The following is a 23,140-nucleotide window of genomic DNA, read 5'->3' as shown; positions in this document are numbered from 1 at the left end:
TCTGACCTTTGCCGCTTATTCTCAGTGTTTGGAGATGTTGTTCTACAAGGCTTAAACTCTGATGAGCAATTGTCCTCAGAAGGTGACATGTTTAAATGGAGAAGCCAGCCTGTGGGCTAAAAGACTTAATGATGTTGAACCCAGAGTCATGCCCTGATGCTTAATTCTTGGCCTCTGTGTCAGCCATTGAGGCAAATTGCTCTGGATGAAGTGAGAAAACCACAAGACTTTTGAGAGGGATTAAAAAAACAAAAGGTCTTGTTTTTTTCAGCATGAATGCAGGCCTATTCATCATAATTCATATAATGATGTTTTATCTGCTGTTGCCAAACACAATACTGAACTTAATACTGTGAAATCAAACACGAACACAAGTTTTGTTTGGATTTTTCCCCTCTTTTTTATTTTTTCCCCCTCCTTGTTTAATGTCCTATTGTACTGAAATACCTTAATATTTAATAAAACATTCTGTCTTTATCTTAGCCTCTCTTAGTTTTTCATTTTAGGGAAATATTAAGTTTAATGGTGACTGTTGTTATATGAGTTAGGGGGTGTTCTAATATTCTTTATACCCTGATAAAATGTCAAATATGCAGTACTTTTATTTTTTTAAGAAATGTATTCTTTAAGAATTGAGAATGATAAAAAATTGAAACAAAGGCATTTGATGTTAAAAGAATTGTAATTAAATGCTGTTCTTTTTTTTTTCATTTTCTTTTCAGCAATAAATTGTGAAACTGTTCATGTTTTTCACAAAAATATTAAGCAGCTGTTTTCAGCATTCATAATAATGCAAAATGTTTTTTTAACACCAAAACAGGATATTATAATAATTTCGGAAAGATCATGTGACACTGAAGGGTGCTGAAAATTTAGTTTTGTTATTACAGGAATACATTTGGGAAAATATATTTAAATACAAAATGGTAAAATACTACATTTTTAATTGTAAAAATATTTCACAATTCTTCTTGTCAAAGAAATATTGTAAAGCTTAAAAAAAAAATCATAAATCATGACATTTTGAGGGGTTTTAGTTGAGTTTTGGGTTGACTATGCTAACACTAATAGATTAGCTCTTTGTCTGTCTGTCGATGTGTAGTGTCAGAGCGCGTCCTGGTCCACTGGCCTGTTTTCTCTGTTCCTGAGTGGAATTCTAATAGTGTGCCATGTTTTTAATTGCAGAAATACATCCTTCCCCTCATTATGGGCAGCAAAGAGGACAAGAAGCATCTGCGGAGGATCGAGAGCAACATTGCAGATATGAGTGGCACACTGACACAGACAGGTGAAGATTAATATCTTCATCACTTTTTCCTCCTTAACATTTTCCTTCATTTATCTGTCGCCAAAATCTGCTCACATTTTACAAATGACGGTCCTGTCATTTTGCTTTAATTTGAAATTGCTTGTTTACTGTCAGCTCAGCTTCAATTAATTACGTTTCGCTGAAAAGCTCTTAACCTCAGAATATTAATGAGGGGAAGAGGAATGACAGCATTTCTTTTTTCTGTTCTTTTTTTTTTTTTGCTGCCTTAACTGCGTGGCAAGAAAGTTCATTTTAATTTTCGGCGTTGTGGTGTGGCTCTCCGGTTGGGCCCGGAGCGCGATGGTGATTAAGTGTGTGGTGACAGGTGCGTCTCCCGCCTTGGACAGGTGAGAAATCTCAGCTAGTCTGTCAGAGAGGGATGCCTCTCCTCATCTCTCCTCCCCCTCTCTTTACCCACGACGCAGCCGGTGTAATTAAACATCCCGGCAACCATGAAAGCGGGACACTTCCCGAAGAAACTTAGTCTTGTTAGTGCCGCAGTCGACCTCCAGCTGGATGGCTCCTTTTGTGTAAATGACAATTCACTCTTGCAGTGTTTTATTTCCTTTTTTTTTTTTTTTTTTTTCTTACAGTTTTTACAAAGCAGCACTCTGGTTAAGGTTTTGAATTGAATTACTTCTAAGGGTTTTTTAGTAGATGATTTCAGATTTAGCTGTGCTTTATTAGTATTATTATTATTATTTTCTAATTGTAATATCTATTGTTTTGAAACTTAAAAAAGAAGTGGCTATAGAATATTCGCTATTCAAAATCTAACAGACAAGTTAGACAAGTTTTACATGCTGAAATGCAATTGGTCTTTTTTTCTTATGTGTATTTGCATACTTAATAAACGGTATTGTGTTCCTTTCATATATTTAACCTATAAAAATGGGGATGCGCCAGTATTCAAATTTTTGTCTTGTACAGACAAGCTGATAATTCTCAATAACAATATAAAAATTATTATTTCGTATAAATACGTTAAATTAAAATGCAGTTATTTTAAAATGACATAATTTATTAAAAATAGATTTTCATTCTGAGATTTTTAAAGATAGCATTTAACTGTTATTAATTTATTAATGATTTTAAAGATTAATTGAGCATTAGACTACTGTAAAGGTCACTTTGTAGACTGAATTTCCACCAGGCTTTTTATTTTTATTTTGGTAAGGTTGAAGTCCTTTATTTATTTATTTATTATAGTGGCCTACATTCTAAAAGCAAGATTTGTTTTATTTTATTTCTATAAAGCAACGTTATCTCCACCATTGTTTAGTACCACAGTAAATGGACTCATATTACATATGATCGTTTAACATATTATTACATTTTATTTTCACTTGTAAACTTTGTCAAAATTGAATGTAATGAGTAAAAGGTGTTCAATACTGTTAAAAAATACCTCCCCCAGCTGCCTAACATTTTTCTGCTATAAAAACTTGTAGGTATTTGTTGTTTTCAGTCTAGGCAATTTGAAAATTTTTGATGTAGAGCACACAGTCTATAAAGGTGAAACAATACATGCAAAGCAAGCACTCGTGATATATAATAGACACAAGACTTTTTGTTATTTATGAAGTAAACTTTGTCAGAGTATGCTTGCCATTTAGCCATATTAATATTTGCCTCATAAAACCATGGAAATGATCTGGATTTATGCATGGATTTGTGATCTCAGCGTAGTCTTCTGATATGCATATAGTATTGTTTTCATTATCCAGGAGATCAAAATAAGCAAATTTGGGGCATAAAGGATCAAGGCGAGTGATTTTAGTAAACTGCGTCTCTGCATTACATTGCCCGTTGCCCAGTTTTTGGTTTGGGGAGGGTTACTGAAAGGCCAGTCGATTGTGAGCCATTGCGTGCAAGCTTGATGTGGGTTGCTTTATCTGATTATCAAATGAGCCTCTTCATAACCATTTTGGTTCATATATGCAAAAAAACCTCCTTTGTATTACGCTGCCTGCCTGGCCCTCATTTTGTTTGGTTTTTAGCAGGATTCCTGTTTTGTTTAGCGTCACATTCAGCTTCAGATGATAAGACTCTTTATATTGTTCCGGGCTGAAGCTGCTTTTCATATTTCCTTTGTGAAACACTTGTTCCTGACAATCTCTTTTTTCCCCCCTCTCTCTCTCCTTCCCTCCGCCACTCTCTCGTTTTCTCCTGGAAGAGCCGTACCTACCCCCAGTCACTCAGTCAGTCACGCCGCTGATCTAATTTGCTGTGGCTGCAGTAGCCAAGTTGCTATTGTAGTTAATGACTGTTTCAGTTAACAGTTTGGGAGAGGGTTGCAATTACGGAGTGAGTTTCCCCCTCTTCTCACAACGTGAGTAATAGCAAGTGACTGCCGCTCTTGCCAATTGCCCGCACTCCTTTGTTAAAGTTCGTGTATTTCTCTAGTGCCAAGTGCGTCGGAATGATGTATTCCTTTGAATGTGGCTCCATTACTCCTGCAGCCTTTGAGTGTAGGCCTTGACTCCCATTATGATTTCCCAACAACTTTCCACACGCAATTAATGAACAGGTCTTGGAAGCATTCCGTCGCACGCGTGCGCGCGCTCACACTCGTGCCGGCTGTAATGGAATTGCGCTAGCTGCTTGGTCTCTTTGTCTGTTGAGAGCATATTGGTGACCAGCTGGCCAATAAAGGCTCAGACAGGCCTGGACATATGCAGTGTACATTATATTGAGGGATTTACTGAATAATTTACGCCATACACACTGTCTGCCTCCTCACAGCAGCTGCGAAGCCACTTGCAGGATCTCAAATTCGGCCAATTGTTTCCTCCAAAGAGAACGTTTGTGGAAACCCGAGACACAGTAAATGGAGGCATTATTTCTTGTGTTTCTAGTATGAAGCGAGTGTTTGTGGGTTTAGAGGTCTGGTGCAGTTGCTGCCCATTCTCTGTAATATTGTAGGAATTTCTATTGACATAAGCTGTGGTGGCATTCCTGCTTAGAACATATTTAAGCTTCATTTTAGCGGTTTTATTCATAGTTCTTGGATAGAATAGAAAAGGATAGAATGATTAGTTCAAACCTGCGTCGCCCGTTTGAGCACCATGGCTTAATGTAATCTCTAACCATGCGCTTCTACAGAATATTTGAAAACTTTAAATGTGATGTTCAATGAATCCATGATCACATATCAATAGTTGGACTGAAATGGAAACTGAAGCACACACGCAGGCTTGAATGTGCATTCTGCGGAATAGTTCCTTTTGTGAAATAGAAAAGGCATACTAGTTTGGAACAACATGAGGGTAAAGGATGGCAGAATGCAATTCTTTCAGTGAACGGTTTCTTAAAACATGTTTTGGAGAAAGTTATTACATCGGATGTCAGATCTCTCGTTAATATTAATACAGTCATCTGAAAGGACGAGTTTGAATCATCATTATTATTCAGCTAGGGAAAACTGTTCAGCATCTGTTATTCTGTAAGTAGGCACCTAATGAGACAGACAAAGGCTGCGAGAGAAAGAAACATGTAACTGCTCTTAAGCAGAAAGTGGAAAGGCTGTTTCTATGAAAGGAGAGCCCTGGAACTGTGCGCCGGAGAGCCAACAGTCGGCAGCTAATAATATCTGCTGATGTTAATCCAATTAGAGTTGATTTAACACTTTACAGAGCATGATTTATAGAGGCGTTTATTGGTTTTCTGTAACATAATCAGTTTGGAAACTTAATGCATTGTTTGGGAATGCATGTGTGACTGGAAACAGGGGGAGAGCAACTTGTGCTCTGGGTTATTTGAAATGATACCCCCATTAATAACACCAACTCTGGCCCTGCTAGGGCTGTTTTTCTTGGGCTTTCTCTAATCCTCGGGACCAGCACAATCTGACAATAATTCAATCTTCAGAGAGGGAGGAAAATGAGCTGTATTTAGTAAGATTAGTGAGGACAGTAGTGTCTAGCCCTCCTGCCTCCCAAATGAGCGGCTTTTTTTCCATCTTGTTGATTGTTTGGAGAGTTTGATGGAGCCAGCGTTTCAAACCCATGCTAATGGAGGTTAAGAGACCCTGATTTGATATCGGAGCAGACGTAGGTGATTAATCTTGTACAAATAGAGGTGTCTTATATTACTGATTGAGCTGAAGGCTAAATCAAAGAGAAAACCAGTGCGTGTTGATCGCCGCTAATGCTTTCGAACAAACAGATATGTCGGTTAGCACAGGATCGCGACTGAAGGTGCCGAATCCTTGCTTTTCGAGTTCTGGTAATTGTTTTGGCTGTAGTCTTATCTTCATTTGTGTGTTTTTGGATGCAGTCACCCAGTTGCAGATGACCCTGGCTTCAGTGCAGGAGCTGCTGGTCCAGCAACAGACGAAAATACAGGAGCTGACACAAGAGCTGGCTAACTCGCAGGTAATCACAGCACAACACTGGCCACAATGGTAAACAGAGGGATCTAATGAAGTCAAACGATAGTTTTAATCTGAATAACAAGGCCGAATTTAAGTTCACTGATAATCTTCCCCTTCACCACAGCTCTTAAATTTATATTCAAAGAACATTCAGCAGGGCATATTGTAGGCCTGGGCGAAAAATCGATTGAATGAATTAATTTGATTTTTTTGTTACAGGCGATTTAAAAAATAAGTAAATCGAGTTTTTGTGTAATGACGCATTTTTGCACATTACACCCCCCCCCCCCAGGTGCGTGATTTCACATCGAGCAGCTGTTACTACAAGGAGCCATAACTGAGAAGATGCGCAAATCCACTTCATTTTCAGTGTTTATTTGCGCATCTTCTCAGTTAACAAACGGCTCTGTGTAGTAACAGCTGCTCTATGTGAAATGACGCACCTGAGGGAATTTACCTTTACTGACGAGATGCGCATTAATGATTGGCCGATCGTGATCGGAGCAGCCCTACTTTTGATTAAATAAAAGCAAAATTTGCTTTAAGTTGTCTGCTGTTTGTACTTATTGCTTTCCTTAAGTAGGGGGGAAAATCGCCCAGCACTAGCATATTTCCCTTTTCACATTAGTAATTCACAAGAACTTGTGTTTTTTTGACATCATTGATGTTAAAACCTGGTTTGTTAATTGTTTTATTAAACATAAGTGCAAATGAGATTTGAGAAATGTGGCGGAAGGCAAAGTATAGCGATTTTAGGCCTGTTGTACATAAAGCCTACACTGGTGTAAATTTGGAATGAAATAAGTGTGACTAAATGACATCATTACTTGTTTTGGGTGAGCTGGCTCTTTAAAATTTGTCCAGTAGTGCGGTAGTTGCAGTAAGTTTCCATATTGGGGTTTGGTTCAACCGAAGTGACTGGAAACCAAACAAATCATACAATCTGAACATTCCTTTAATTTTTGACACTTTTCATTACGGACCTTATGTAAGGAATGAATGTGACGTTTATGGTGCATGTGAGAGTAATAGTGACAACATTTTTTTTTTTTGCATAAAATAATTCTGTGTACATTCCGTAAGCACCATTTTTAAACTGCGTAATCAACAGGTCAGATATGCATACTTTTTCATTCATCCTCTGAAATACCTTGGATACATGCATCACAGCTGAAACGTAAAAAGGAAGCAAAAAAAAAAAAAAACTTGAGGAATTTGGCTGTCTAAAATGGTTGCATTCCTCCCTGGTTATGTCATTTCTCTTAGAGATATTATGAATGATAGTCTTCACTTGTTTTGTTGATATGTTGAGTTTAAATAAAGCCCTCAGTGTGCCTTTTCATAAGGCCCTTTGCGCCACTCTGTTTCAGGGGCGCATCCTCTATAAAACAAGGCCACTTTGAGTTTAAAACAACACAGGGCATTTTTCAGTGACACTGAGACTGATGCCTCACCCTGATGTGAATATTAGTGGTGACAGAACTCATATGCCGCTCACAAGAGAAAAATGTGCATCAGCAGGACAAGGCATGTCATGGGAGCTCCATAAAGAACATGTACGGCCATCTGCGGAACGCTCAAGTCATCCAGGGACAGGAAGTGAACCCACGCTGATGCCCCCTCCTGATCTCTCCTGTATCTGTCATTTGCTTTCTGCTAATTTCATCTGGACTGAAACCTCATTTAACCCCCACCCATACTTCAGCTAGAAGAGAAGGACCAGTAGGATTTTCTCTGAGCTCCAACTTAGAGGCCTGTCAATTAAAGAATTATGGAGGAAGGAAACTTTATTGTTCATAAATAATGCTTGGGATTTCCCGTCATCTGTGGCAGCAGATAAAAAGTAAATTACTGGTTAAAAGTATCAATTATGTCCTCTATGTGCTTCATTTTGTTTGCACTAGCAAATAAAATCACTCGCTCTCTCTCTATCTCTCTCTCTCTCTCTCTCTCTCTCTCTATATATATATTTATATGTTCTGTTTATAATATTTTAATATTTTTTTAATATAAAACAAATATATTTATAAAAATATATTATAAGTTATTTGAAGTATTAAATATATAGATTGTAGTAATTAGTAGAAAATATATAGGATATATATAGTATTTTTTATTGATTAAAAATCGTGAATTGAATTGAAACAGTGTTTTTTTTTTTACTTTTGAGAAACTAACGAAAGCTAAATTAATGGGTAAATTATCTAAAATATAAACAAATATTTAGAACATTTAAAGAAACAAAACAATAAAAATGGTATATTAATAAGTATTATTAATTATATTTTAAGATGTAAATGTATAATAAATTCTATATAGCTATTTTTTGTTTTTCACTTTTGAGAAACATTACCAAAAGCTCATTTATTTAATTATTTAAACCTTTATTCCACACAACCCACAGTGATAGCCAACAGAAAAATGATAAATAATGCACAGAAAAATACAGAAAGTGTACAGTACTGATGCTGTAGTCTTTATCACATGCTAATTTAATGCATTATGATGTCATTATCTTTCAGAAGAATGCTCATGATGATACGGTCTTCAAATCCTTTCTGAAGACATGTGCTTATCATCTATAAAGAGTAGTCATCTGAGGGAAATCGCCTGCTGAAAACACATTGCCATACCTCAGAATGTGGACTCTACGTACTTTGTATCTTACGATACTGCGATAAATCTTCTCTTAACGGCTCCAAAAAGCGCTTTGGAATTGCAACTGAGGGCATGTTTTATGTCCACAGCTTGTTAAGCACATGGGTTGTTTTACTGAAGCATCTGGATCCCGTAGGAAAACATATGCAAACACATCTGGCCTTGCAACAAATTGAAGTGAAAATATGAATCTCTCACCCTTCTGAAGTTTGCAAGAATTGCATACTCACCACTCCCCCCCCCCACCCACACTCCCCCCAGCATCCTTCCGTCGCCCTCTTGAAGTTTGTCATCCATAAACTGGCTTGCCAAATAATCTCCGGTTCACCTAAAGAGACACGCCTCTGCTAGTTCCAGAAAAATGCCACCACATCGATCTATTGTTCAAAACACTTTAGGTCATCATCCACAACAACTGCCCTAAGTCAAGTAAAAATGGCTGAAATTCTCTGTCAAATTCCAGATTGAATTAAAAAGCTTCATTTGTCATGAGTGCCCTGCTGGAAAGCAGCAGTGTGTGTAAAGTATAGTTCACATCAAAACGCCCATTAAACAAATCATACAATCTACTTTGCACTGATCCTAAATTTTGTTTTGAGAGATGCGGGGCCCTGTTGTCTAGAGCCATATGGGAAATTCGGGAAATTATTTTCAGGTCCAGAGCATGAAATGAAGGACACGTGTTTAAGCCTTTTGGCTGCGTAGCGTTTTTATTGTGCGGTTTTCTGAGTTGCCTTTTCCGAGTTCTTTACTCTGTGCAGAATGCGGCCAAGCTTGGCAATTAAACTCTCTAAAGCGGAAATGTGTATTTAACCAGAAACACATGGCGACTCCTGTTTCCTCAGCTGCTAAGTAAACATTTTTATACATATCTATATATTTCCAAAGCCACACAAATAAAATATATTCTGTTATGAGCACAGTGGTCCTGTTTCTCTTCAGCAATCACTCAAACTGTGGATATGTTTGTACTCATAGTTTAATAGTCTTTTTAATCTCCGTAGATTGGGTGCATACTTTGTATTTCATCAGTGCTCACCTGACTAAATTCCCTTATGCACACCTGAAGCTGTTATTCAAATGGTGATTGATAAAGTCTTCGACTGATAAAGGAAGTCAGTTGGAACTTCTAAAGTTGTTTTTTTGCATTGTCTTTGTACCAGTCAAAATTCTCAAGTGCTTTGTCAGGTACTTTCAGTGTTTTATTTCTTATTTTTTGGGATGATTAGAATTTTGGATTTTCTGAGCTAGTTCTCTGTGGAATGGGCTTAAATATGATGTTATTATTTTGAAATTGTTAGTGATTTTCTTTATTTGACCTTTCTTTTTTTAAGCTCCAAAATTTGCCCACTGCTTTGTCAGAAAATTTTCTGTTTTAAATGAATTTTTTCAATTTCAGGCGGATTGTCTACCACTCATTTGCCATCACTGACCTGTATTGTATCAGTTGATTTCAATGTAAGAGTTCTTTTTTATTTATTTAGCCAAAGCACTTTGTTCTCCTTGATAATATTTAATGCTGAATAACAGGCAGAATGTTGCACCTCATTCTCCACATATATAAAGCATTATCATCTTGACTGGTTGAGTTTAATTGCTGTGCCGTTTGAATATAACGATAGCTGTCTTTATTAGTGGCTGCTTGTGGAAGATTAGGAGCGCTTCGATTTTTTTTCCCCCTCTTCCACCGCAGAACGCCCTGCCACTGAGAAAATGAATAAACAGGCTCAAATAAATCGTACCAGTGTTTTCACCAGAAAACACTCCCTTGGGATTTATTTTCAAGCTGATTCCACCATAAATATACATGTATTAAGCGGTGAAAAGAGCATCACAGAGAATTAATTTGCATTCAGACGTTTCTTAACTTGCCTTGTTAAGATATTATCCGTTGTTAATGTTCTGCAGACATTTGCTTTAATGTATTCCTTGTCTGACTGCTGTTTCTGTGTAAGTACGTGCATATACCTCTCTTGTACGGTACGCTCCACCTCCTTAAATAATTACCCAGACTGTAGCAAAGCTTTGTTCACACTTAAGAGGGTGATGGACCCCGATCACACTGCACTGACCCCTCTGACTGGATGACTGCTCACACAGTCAAAGACATGCAGAGGAAGGCCTTTAGCAGCAATTAAACGGTCATCACTAAATGTGTGTGCGTGCGTTTGGCTCTCGAAAATGAAGAATTGCAACGGCGGAACTTTAAACACCGCCGGCTGAGAGGTGCTTTGTAGCCTCTGTTAAAATATTATTTAGATTTTATGTCCGAGAAGTGTAAGCTAAGCCTCCGAAGCAATTAATTTTTTTTTCCCCGTTACAAAGGTAAAATGAGCAAGAGGTACATTCCAGCCTTATTATATGGGGTGCCGTGGGGAGTGTGGGATTAAGATGGCCATAATGAGGTGAGGCCTGTAATAAGAGTGTCTTCACCAGGCCTAATGCGCTCGGCTCGGATCAGATGTGGCCTCTTGGAAAACGCTGCACTTATCTGAGGGCTTTAGGAGCAGAAAGGAGACAAAACCGCCGTCCCTCCCCAGCCCTCGCTGTAAACGAGTCCGATCCTTTTCAGATGTGATTCAATTAATTTACTTTAGATTTAATTACATGTGGAAGAGTCCGAGTTATCCCTCGCCTCTCGATAGGGGGTCTCTGCTTTCTAACTAGCCACCCCCAGTGACTCCGATGTTCTTAATTACACTTTTATTTTCCTTTTCCCCCCAGCCCTTTTTTCACTTCCTCTTCCTGCTCTCGTACCCCCTCAGCGGGCAGAAAAACTGGAATGGGATTATGGGTAGATGTGGGATGTTTGTTTGGGGATGGTTTAAAGAGTCATTGTGTAGCCATAGAGGAGCGGCTTGAGAGAACTGAAATTAAAATGTTGAGGGGCTACAAATCTTTCTTTTTTTGTGTGTGTGAAGAGGGTATCTTTTTATAAATTGACATTACCAACCACCTGTCTGTTTAGGGGGAAAAAATGATGGATGGATTATTTTGGGCCTTTTTTCCCCTTGAAGTCATTTGCTATTCAAATGTTTTCTGGCCACTTCAATTGGCCATCACTCCCTTCAGCAATTCATCCCATGGCAAGCAGTTGGCGATAAGGCTTCTTTTAATAAAAACCTCCCTGACTTGATGAATACTGCCATTGTTGTGCCAGGGACCTCTTATCAAACACCTCTGTCCTGCTCAAATCAGCAGTCTGCAATATGGAAAAATATGTAAAAATGGTATGATTAATTCCCTTGGCCTTTTTTTTGAAAGATCCTGACCTTCTGGGTGGAGAAAATACAGTAGCTGGGACTCGTCAGTGTAGTTGTGGTTTGATATTGAGACTTTTGTTGTCTTGTATTGGCAGTTTGAATGCATCGAATTATTGTGTTCATTGAGTGACTCTTGACAAATCAAATTAGAAAAATTCACACTGTAACAGATCGCTGCATGCCAATATAACAGGTTCTGGTAAATAAGGCCTGATGTGTTAGAGCTTTCACATTCTGGGGCAGATTTTCACTTTTAACAACAGTAGAGAAAAGCCGATGTTAAGGTCAGTTTAGCAGCATTTTAAAAGATGACCATGATTACGTTTACAGGGTTTTCAGAATGATCCTTGGTTCATGTTTTGAGGTGTGGAAAGCCTATAGGGGTAAATAATAAGCGTTTTAATATTGGTTTCCAAAACCAAAATGATGGTGATGATCATTTGTAATTTTGTCTCTTCAGGCCTCATCTGCCACCAACCGCATGCTGGAGTCTCAGAGCATCAGTGAACTCAAGGCTGAGATTTTATCTCTTAAGGGTCTTCTTCTCGGCAGGTAACTTTTCACTTTTTTAATACATCTCTAACAATAGATGCCATATTTGATTTGACGGACAAACTGTGGCTTTGAAGGATTTAGAACCTTGTGTATTTTGGTGTCAGTCTGTCAGTTTGACACCCTAAACATTAAAATTGGTTTTCCACAAATTGCAGAAATTGCATTATTATTTTCTGATGCATAACAGTATGACATATTAAACAAACAGTATTTTCCTCACGCACTGCCTCGCTTTTGTTTGAGTAAAATAAAGTTTGACACCCAAAAGCCATGTCCTGCCGTTAAGAATTTCTTTATTTTACGATACGTTCAGATTTGTGCTTGAAAACTAATAAGATGCATGTACTTAACATTTCATATCCTGAAAGAGACCTTTAGTTGATGCTCCAACATGCATGCTTTGTAATCTCACTGTGTAAATAAATGAGTGGAGAGCATTGTTTCTCACTTAGGGCAGCTGATATTAGTATGCCTTGGGACGATTTGGCAGATAAATGTGTCTGAAATGGTTTGATCTGTATGTGTCATATCGTTCTCTTCACCGGGGCATGTAGCTGGAACCAGCTCATTACTGGTTAATGAGGCCTGCTGCATCCAACAGGTTCCCTCAATGCCCCAAGATGGATCTTCCCTCACTTTCATTAATGTTTACTTGATTATGTATGTGTCATGCAAATTAAGATCTAAGTAATCTCATACATCTGAAATTCACACAGATAAAAGCTTTCGTTTGTCTGCCGTTTCGTTCTCATTAAACATTTTAAGCTGTAATTACCTTTTTCTTCCAGTGTCTGAATGTTGTGTCTGGTTGTCCTTCTCAAGATGTGAGATCTTTGCTGTAAATACAAACCAAGCTCACCATCTGCTCAACTTGTTGCCTCGTGCATTCAAACAAAACCACCCTGAAGTCGCTTTTGAATTTATTTTACCTTTGTTGTGAGGACATGCTTTGTTTTGAATCAGATGCCAGGTGTGGAGTACATATGGACATAATCTCTCATGTACTTTCAGACTGACAAATCTGCTCGTGTTCCCAAAGCACAATAGCTGGACTCGCTCGTGCATATTTTAGGCAGACGCAAGCCTGAGGCACAACGTGTCCTCTGTTGTGAGAGATTTCAGCAAAGATTTCGAAGAAAGCGCTTGTAATTTGCTATTCACGTCCTCTTTCTTCTCAGGAGACAGTTTCCCGCTTCGCCCTCCGTTCCCAAAATCCCATCCTGGCAAATCCCTCTCAAACCCGGATCGCTGTCCAACCCGCCCTCCATCAACCACACCAACAGCAGCAGCGACATCTCGCCCGTCAGCAACGAGTCAGCCAACTCCTCCCCCATCAAAGAGGGCAACAGCTCCCAGGCCACCCCGTCTGGCTCGCTCTGCCTGAACGGAGACGTGGGCCTGGGCTCCATTCTCCCTCTGGACCTGAAAGACCAGGTCCGTATGGAAGTCCAGGGCGAGGAGGAGAAGAAAGAGGATGATGAGGATGAAGATGAGGATGACGATGTGACCCATGCGGATGAGGGAGACCACCTGAGCGTGCAGACGGAGGACAGGAAAGGAGGTGATGGACAGATAAATGAGCAGGTGGAGAAGCTGCGGCGTCCAGAGGGTGCGAGCAACGAGAGCGAGGTCGATTAGAAAGAAACTTCATCCGTCCATTCGCTTCTCTCGGTTTCCTTGGAGTTCATTTAAGATCTGATATCACACCCTCATCGCAGTAAAACGGCTACCGTGAGCATCATTTAACATTGTACGAAAGCAGCAGGTGAGGTGGATTATGCTCCTTTCACTGCAGTTCTTTACCCTTTTGACTTTTCAACATGCAAACTTTCAACGTGCAAACCAGACTGAAGGTACAAACCCTTCTGCATGCCCAAACAAGCACAGCAACAGAAATTTCTGGAAAGAAGACAAGAGAATTATGACTTTATGTTTCGCAGTCCATACATTTCCCCTAAATGCTAGCTAGCTGTTTTACTAGAGACTGTAGTACTCCAAAAAAATGCCTGTTTAAGTGTACCATAGCACCTCAATAGTCAATACAAATGTCATGTACGTGGTGTTAAGACGATAGACAAATCAGAGGCCCCACAGAATTTTGTAGTGATCTGAGATCTGTTTCAACGCCATATTTTTTGTTTTGTTCAGCAGTAAACACTAGTTCTGGATCAGACCTTGTAATCTGTCGTAGTGAACCAATTCTCCTTCAGACGTGTAGTACAGCAGGCTTCAGCAGTCTGTGTAACAACGAGGCCTTGTATTTGTGTTTAGAGTGATGGTGGATTTGAGATTCCTGTGGGAGAAAGAGAGAGAGCGAAAACGCGCATGAGAATGCAGACAATGAGGCGAAAGAGAAATGTGTTTGTCTCTGTCGTTTCTCTCAAGTCTCCAGCAGGGTAGCTGATTTGGTTTATGAAGTATGTTAATAATCAAATGATCGACAAATAACAGATGTATTAGTTCATGCGGCTTGAAATGTCAAGGAGGCTAAAATCGGAAATCTAATACTGAAAGCCTGTTATATTGTATTATATTACATGACAAACCCTCCAGTCCAAATTATATAGGCCTCCTGCAGTGAATAATCTTAACATGAAACGGTGCTGGGGTTTTGTAATTAAACCGTGTAAAACAATGGATGCTTCAGCGGAGGTGCTGACAGTTGTGCTTTTTTCTTTGGGGGCTTTTCTCTCAGAAAGTCCTGAGAGGATTAAAAAAGAAGACGAAAAAAAAAAATTTCCCGTGATGCAAATGGAGAGTAGCGTATGAATATTTAACTAATGGAATTACTCACTCACCAGCTGATGAGAAACAAAGCCAGAGAGATCCTGGAGTGAGAACGAGTGTCAGATCCATTGTGACATTTTCACTTTTAACAAATGACCTTCAGAGTAACCGGATTACAGTGCAGCCAGGTGAATTGTGGGTCTGGGACTGCACAATGAAAGAGTCATGTGCGTACGTCTTCTTACTTCCTAGATTAGGAATGGCTTAACACTAACCCACACAAGAATAGTATATTCTTTCATATGATACAATGTCAAGAGAAACCGTGAGTTCACTTTTTTTATTTTAAAACTTGGGTGATGATTTGAAAAGCTAAAAATCCAAATGTGAAGTGAACATTAGAGGAATAGTTCAACCCAAACCACAACAAATGTGATTTACTGAAACCTTTTTTTTTTGTATGGAAAAAAAGGATGCATTTCGAAAAAAATCACACTTCTCCTTACCATAGATCAACAATTCATAGCAACAATGTCTGGTAAAACTCCAAAAATATCCCCAGAAACACCATTAAAGAACCAGATCAGTCCAATTGATGAATGGTTTTTGATTAACCGGTTGATCTGGTTCACAAATCACACTACACATTTCATTCGCAAAATTTGACTGATCTGGTTCTTCCGTACATCCGGAGTGGTTCTCAAGTTAACAGTTCAAGAACTGTTCAGACAAAGTTTTTTTTCTTTTTTTGGAGCTCAACTGGTCTCTATTAACTTGTACACAAACACTATTCAAAACATAACACTGTTTGTCCCATAAAAAAGGCTTTTTGTAATGACATGAAATTGAAAATAACATGTTTTTTTAGTGAACTATCCTTTTAAAGGAATCAGAAAAGTCTGTTTAATCTTGAAAGTAAAAGACAGTTTTTGGTGTCAGAAGTGTTATTGCAGAGTTACCGAAAGTTAGCTTTTTAAGTGAGAGGAAGGAAGACCATCAGCTTCAGAATGAGACAGAGCTTTAGTGTGAGTGTGAGTGTGTGTGCATGTATCAGTTTTGCTTAAAACCACATTCAGGAGTTCCTGCAACTGGCAGGTTGTTTCTAGCAGTGTGGCGACAGAGACCTTTAAACAACATGGTATGCTAATTTTAGCTAATCATTGTAAAGCTGCTATGAGGGCTACTGATTGCCTTTATCTCTTTTAGTGTTGCACACTCATCTCCAACTGTTTTTCTGACAGTCATCCTGCTGCTCAATTTCAGCAACTCAGTTTAGTGATTTAAGCATTCGTTCTCATTTGCGTGAGCTGTGTGTGTGTGTGTGCGCCCACTGGATCACTTTTATAAGTAAGCTTACGTCAAAGGTCTGTAACAGTTTGCACAAACTGCACATTGTTGCTGTATGTGGGCTCTGTTGATGTTGATGTTGTTGACACCCTGCCGGTATTTGTCTCTGAAAAATTCTGGTATGAAAGATGAATGTACATAATTGTAATAAATTTGATTTAGCACAAATTTCCTTTATTTTCTGTTGATTTTTTTATTTGATCAGGAAGGATTTAAGAAAGGAGTCATAGTATTAATTAATCAATTATTCATTGATGTAAATTATTCATATATAATACATGCATTTATTTTGGTTCCGTTCCAAAATAAATGATTATAAATATAAATTAAATTTAAATTAGGCAGTTGTTTACACAAGTACAAATAATTATTAAATGTAAATTATTTACTTTTTTTTTTATATAATTTGCACATTAAATGAGATGGTCACCAGCCGTAAAGAAACTGTGTGTAAAGCCTGCCTAACTATGTATTTGATCTGACTCTAAATTTCACAGTAGCTCAGCATTCTTCTTGGCATTTTCAGTGGACTCTATTAAGTGTATTTCAGTCGATAAACCTTGATCCTAAAGCAGCACTGTTTAAAAATGTAAAAAAGGCCCCATTCCACTGTAGTAAGCAATACAAATATTCCAGTGCATTATCAAGTTTATGAATTTAATTTGTCTGTCAAGGTCTAAATGATCAATAGCCTTGCACATATTGATGTGGTGTATAAACTTCTCAAAGGTTCGATACCGCATCCCTTTGTAATCCATTAACCTCTCCCCGGAGTTCAGGCCAGGCTCAGATTTATAGGGGCTGCTGTAATAAATGCACTTGTACATCATTTAGTGTCTTATGGGACAAGCAGTGCGTTCCTGCCCAGAAAGCCTCTTCCATCCCAATCTCCAACTCTTTGGAGTGGTCCTATAGGTGAGGCTTACCGCTCATTTTGGCCCAACATGACTCATAGTACCAGGTTAAGATGCTGGAAAGCTAGAGCAGGGAACACGAGGAGGCTGAAGTCTTTATGTCCTTTCAGAGCGATGGAAAGAAAGGGTTTATTTAACAGACACTGAAGGTTCTCTGGAGCTTCAACCTCATCAGTCGGCTTTACTAAACGGAGTGCGCTCAATAGGCTGCTGCTGTATTGATGTGTGCTGAACTCCATTGTTCTCCTGAACTGAGCACTCAGCAGGTTAGAGGGCTGAGTGTCTCCTTGGATCAATGCAAGGGTTGTTAGCCCTTCCTGCTCCAGGAGGTTCACTGAACACAGCCTGCAACCGCTCGCAGCCCGGGGTGCTCATGGAGGAATTGCAATAGGTGACCTCACATCACCTCAAGTCCCAATCTGGATTGTCTTTTGCCATCCATATCTTACAGAGCAATTTAAGAGAAAAAACCTGAAGAGATCAAGCAACCACTTCTGTGAAGTTTAAAATGATGCATTTCAAAATAGTGCTTCGTGACTATTAGTTAAACTAAATTATGCACTTCAGTTTACATAAGTACAAATTATTAATAAATAATTTTATAATAACACTATAAATGGGTTCACAATTGAAAATTAATTAGAATTACAGACATTTTTAAGGTGACATCATGAAAATCTGACGTTTTCCATGCTTAAGTCCTATAAACGGGTGCCTGGTGCATCTACCAACCCAGGAAACCCAGTCATTTTTTTTCTTGGTAAGCCTTTCTCTGCAAGCTTGTAAAAAAAAAAAAAAAAAAAAAAAAAAAAAGCTTTAGATTTTGCTCCCCCGTGACATGGAAAGGGGATGTTATTATAATATTACCGCTCCTTAATCTGCAAGTTTCCACCCACGGCACCATCATTGTGTTGTTTTCACAAGCGACAATGGTGTACCAGTTCTAATGCCATGGTGAAAGCAGTGCAGAGCAGTGGATTTATTGATTTATTTACACTGCTGCCACACAGATCTAATACAAACAGGAGATTTCTTTGCCAGCTGTTTACATTCACAGACCTAACTGACTGTTGGTTTCTTTTCTTTCTTTTTTTAAAAAACTTTTTTTGACAAACTTGTGTGTATTTGACAGTTTATGAAAGATAACTTTATTTAGTACTAATATGCCATGTGATAGTTGTTTTCCATTGTGTGTGTGTGTGTGTGTGTGTGTGTATGTGTGTATATATATATATATATATATATATATATATATATATATATATATATATACACAGTATGTATAATTTGTATTTTTTTTCATACATATAAAATATTTCTATATAATATCAATTATATGAATATTAATACAGTCATGGCCAAAATATCATATATTTAATAGATGTGTATTTTTTTCTCTATTAATTTGTGTTGTCTCCCAAAACATGTAATAAACATGCTTTAAGTCCTGGTGTCCCCAACAGTCGACATGTATGAAATCGATGTCCTGTTTCATATCAAAAGGTCATATTTCGATTCCAAACCACATAAACAATTTTCTGAGATGTTGATTTATGACAAACTAATTAAAGGTTAGTCAGATTTAAAAGATAATTACAAACTGTTATCATATTTCCATAAGGGTATCACACTTGATTACTAAATTAATGTCAGACATATTTAAAGACCAAGTAGTGGGAGTGATCATGGTGAAACATCCAATGATTTGGTATCTCTAAAAAGCCCTGAATGTGACGGCACAGGACATCCAGACTTAAAACTGTGATCGTAACGTCTCAAAGAAATCGCTAAAACATAATGTCCTCCATATTTGGTAGTCAGGGGGATATATTCAGATTCACTTTTATATATTCACAATTTACATTATATGATCAGGCTTATACAGTAGCCACATATTCAGATTTACACCTATATAATTGAATAGATTTGTATAAATTACTTATTGTTTGGCACCTCACAAAATATTTGTGTGTATGTGTATATATACATATATGTGTGTGTGTGTGTATGTTCCTGGATCAACATTATTGTTCAAAAATATAGACTTAACCCAATCCCTAAACCTAACTCTACCCATAATTTATTTCTAAAGTCAGTGGGAAATGATAGCTGATTAACAAGGATGTAGAAGCACCTAACTCTGGCTGTAAGCCTAATACAGATAAGTTATAGCTCAATTCTGATTGGTTGATAAAATTGTCAATATTTTAAGTTGTTTTATTTTAATCAAAACATTTCATCAAAGTTGTCCTAAAACCAAAATGTGTCTTGTCCTAGGACAACTTTGAAGAACCATTTTGAACCACTTCAGATGTTGACTACTTATATATATATATATATATATATATATATATATATATATATATATATATATATATATACATACACACACGCACGCACACACACACGCATTAGCATGCTGTATACTGTTCAAGTGTGTAGAATTATATGTATATCATTATTTATTTTTTATAATTTATTGCAATTTAATCTCAGTTTCTTTGTAATTTCATCATGTAGCACTAGGGGGTTGTGAACCCTGGTTTTGGAAACCATGCGTTTGAAAGTGTGCTATATGTGCTATTAGCAAAACTAAAGGACACTTTTAACACCCTTAAACATAACTTTCATCACTACAGTGCTGTCATAAAAATGGAATTAGAACACATTCCATATTAAAGATATCAGCCGATGCCAGTCATACCTATCTTTATTTTTAACAATAGCACAGCAGGTGCCCCATTAAAGCAGTATCCCTGGACACAATCCCAGTCGCCGGGGCAGAAAACCTCTCCAAGTTCTCTCAGCTTTGCATGAGAAAGGTCAAGCCTAATTCTACAGGGATGGACCAGAGGGGTGACTTCCTCCTTCCTTCTCAGATAAGATAAGCAGGAGCGCATGCAGAGCTGCATGTGTAGGAGGGAGCCTGTTTGATGTTGTGCTAATGTGGGTCCAGACCTCTGGAACACCACTGGGTATCCTACACTCAAAGGGAATCTGCTGATGGACAGATGGTAGCACGCACCACGGGACACTCGCGCTCTATGCTGATGGAGTCAGCTGCGTGCGATGTTGCGCTTCACCCTGCAAAACACAGAATCTGGTTTCTGTCATTGTGCTGCGATAGCCTTGGGCACACACTTTGGAAGCCCTCTTATCTAGACTTTAAGTAACAAGGTTAATTTGGCTTTAAAAATCATGATGTCAAACTTCAGAGTCAACTATGAGGAAAACTACAAAAAACTCACAATGCATGATAAAGCCCAAAAAGTGTATGTGCCACAATATTCCATGGAATGAAAAGTTGCAAAAAAGGCTGAAAAATATAAAGATGAAAAAAGATGACAAAACAAAAGGTTTTACTTAAGAACAGCAAGTGTTTCAGTCATAACATGACCTTACCTCATTACAGTGGATGGATGGATGCATGTCACCCAATATATGTGATGTAAAAATATTTGTATTGATTGTGTGATTTATACCAAATTGTATATGACTAGTGAAAACTGCAAATCTCAAAAACGAATTCACTCTTGCACCTGGCAAGAGAAGGTCACGCTGTGACCGAAACACCGTTCCTCAGTGAAATTGTATTTATTTATTTATGTATTATCTCACATTTTTTGCTTTTTTCATCTTCATAGCGTTGGGAGTTTTTTGTCACTTCCAACTTGTATCGAGTAACTTCCTTACAGTTTATGCCTCGATATTAAAAACACACACACATACATATATATATATATATTAGTATAATAGAAATCGGTATATATACCGCTCTTCTGGGAGCTGGAGTTTAGGTGACAATGGGCCAAGGTCGCATGAGAAGGCCTGCAGTAGACCTTAGTTTGCTAAACCCTAGTGCAAAAAACCCTGCATAGTCATAAAGCACTTTGTCATCACTTATATGATTGTTCAATCGAGCAGGATTGCATTTCGCCCTGCTGTGTGGCTGCTGTCACTTGATGTTCCGCTGGCCCTGTTTCAACTCTAAATGGAACAAATACCCGCCGCCGTCATCCTCATGCGGCAAGCACTGTAGCTCTGGTGGTCAAAACGGTGTCACGTCTTGCAGAGGAGGTTTGGAAGAACAGAGGGTGGGGTGTGAAAAACAGAAAGAGGGAAGAAAACAATAGCATGCTGTAAAAGAGCAGAATAAATCTCCAGGGAGCTGAGAGCCCCTGGAAGTGGTAATACTGGAGACAATATTTATGAATTGCCCTGTAATGAGCCATCAGCGGCATGGCGGATATGAGTGCGCCACCGGAGAAAAATGCCCTTGTCCTACACGGACCAGGGAGAGCATCCGTGTTATAGTGGGTAGAATGGATTATCTAGGGGTGCTTGTCGCTTGGTGGAGATTTGGGACTGCAGGCGGTGACGGGGCAACAGGTGCGGCCCTCGCCAAGGCTTGCAAATTAGACAAATCGCATGCGTGGCACCTGAAAGACGCCGGAGGCTCTGAGGAGGAAGCAAAAGGAAAGCTCGACCTGGCACTGACTCTCTGATAGGACTGGCTCGTCCTTCCCTATTGCAGTCTTTCTCAGTGGTGTACTTTCCACATGCAAATGCGGATTGCAACCCTGGGAGGATGTGCTGGGTGACAGCGACATGCTCCCATCTTCTGCTATAACTCGGCGCCTAAACCAACAGATTTGCTTTTAGCTTAGAGCACAGAGTTTATGCCTTAATTAAGACGATGAATACCACTGCTAACTTCCTCATCACGGTACCTGTGTAATTACACCAGCTCTGCTATATCCTGGAGCACAGCTCTTAATGACTGTGGAATAAGTAAGATGTCTGATGCCTGGAGAAATAACTAAGTCTCTTGTACAGCTGGAGGGTTGCTCTGTCATTAACGTGTTTATTAAAGACTGTTTAGAAATGTGCTGCTTGCATAAAATGCTGTGTGCTTTGAAACCATGCTAAAATGTTGTTGGAAACAATAAAGCCATTAAGAGACCTGATATGATTTCACAAATGCTGCTTTGTATAGATTTCACGGCCCTCGAATGTGGATTTTGTTTGGACTAAGATGCACCAAAAGTGATATATTACAGGGTTCTAACCACATGCGGCATGATTTGCGTCATTCTTGGTAGCTCCGCCCACCACAAAATCTCATTAGTCCAAAGACGTGCAATCACATAACTGTACATTAAACATCAAATGCCTTCTGATTGGCTGTGATAGTGTGGCGTAGCTCAGCAGTTTCATGTTTAGTGTGCGCAGACAAATTACTTGTTGCTGGAAACATGTCAAAGACTGTTAGTCTCACAAGCCAGTGTTTTGACTATCAGAATTAGATTTGGTGCATATTTTAAATTAGCCAAAACCGTCCATTCAGATATAAAGGCTGCTTCAGACTGACATGTTTAACCTCACACTTCACTGGAGCTTAAGTGTCGTTCAGGAGATAGTATTACAAGAGGGTGCATCAACCGTAAATGTAAACATTACTTTACTTTTGGGGAAGTCTTGGCCTAATGGTTAGAGTTTGACTCCTAACCATAAGGTTGTTGGTTCGAGTCTCGGGCCGGCAATACCACAACTGAGGTGTCCTTGAGCATGGCACCGAACCCCCAACTGCTCCAGAGCGCCGCAGCATAACTGCTGCCCACTTCTCCGGGTGTGTGTTCACAGTGCGTGTGTGTGTTCACTGTTGTGTGTGTGTGTTCACTGTTGTGTGTGTGTGTGCACTTTGGATGGGTTAAATGCAGAGCACAAATTCTGAGTATGGGTCACAATACTTGGCTCTATGTCATGTCACTTTCAACTATCTGCCACAAATTCTTACATTTCTATAAAAGTTTTCATGTCATGAACACAGACATTTTAAACTATCTATTTTATACAACTATTATACTTAATATATTAACTTATTTTCATAAATTATAATTTGTTATAACAAATTTAAATAATTATGTTTTAAAACATCGTTAAAAAAATTATAATAATAATGTCATAAACAGACTTTTTTCTCCACAGGTAA

At 38.6% G+C, this 23,140-nt stretch overlaps 1 protein-coding gene across 3 annotated transcripts in view; it reads left to right on the top strand.

Moving 5' to 3' along the window:
- LOC128011555 (peroxisomal membrane protein PEX14-like) overlaps positions 1 to 16,402 on the top strand; it is a 93,385-nt gene extending 76,983 nt beyond the window's left edge. For all 3 annotated transcript variants that reach the window (XM_052594082.1, XM_052594083.1, XM_052594081.1), the window contains 4 exons: positions 1,186 to 1,288; positions 5,588 to 5,685; positions 12,066 to 12,157; positions 13,339 to 16,402. In XM_052594082.1, coding sequence (XP_052450042.1) covers positions 1,186 to 1,288; positions 5,588 to 5,685; positions 12,066 to 12,157; positions 13,339 to 13,798 — 753 coding nt within the window. In that variant the 3' untranslated portion in view covers positions 13,799 to 16,402. The remainder of the gene's footprint in view (positions 1 to 1,185; positions 1,289 to 5,587; positions 5,686 to 12,065; positions 12,158 to 13,338) is intronic.
- Positions 16,403 to 23,140: the final 6,738 nt, after the last annotated feature.

Source organism: Carassius gibelio, chromosome B23 (genome assembly GCF_023724105.1).
Source record: "Carassius gibelio isolate Cgi1373 ecotype wild population from Czech Republic chromosome B23, carGib1.2-hapl.c, whole genome shotgun sequence".
Taxonomy (NCBI): domain Eukaryota; kingdom Metazoa; phylum Chordata; class Actinopteri; order Cypriniformes; family Cyprinidae; genus Carassius; species Carassius gibelio.
Note: the sequence above shows the minus strand (reverse complement) of the source record. Positions and strands in the feature narration are given on the sequence as shown.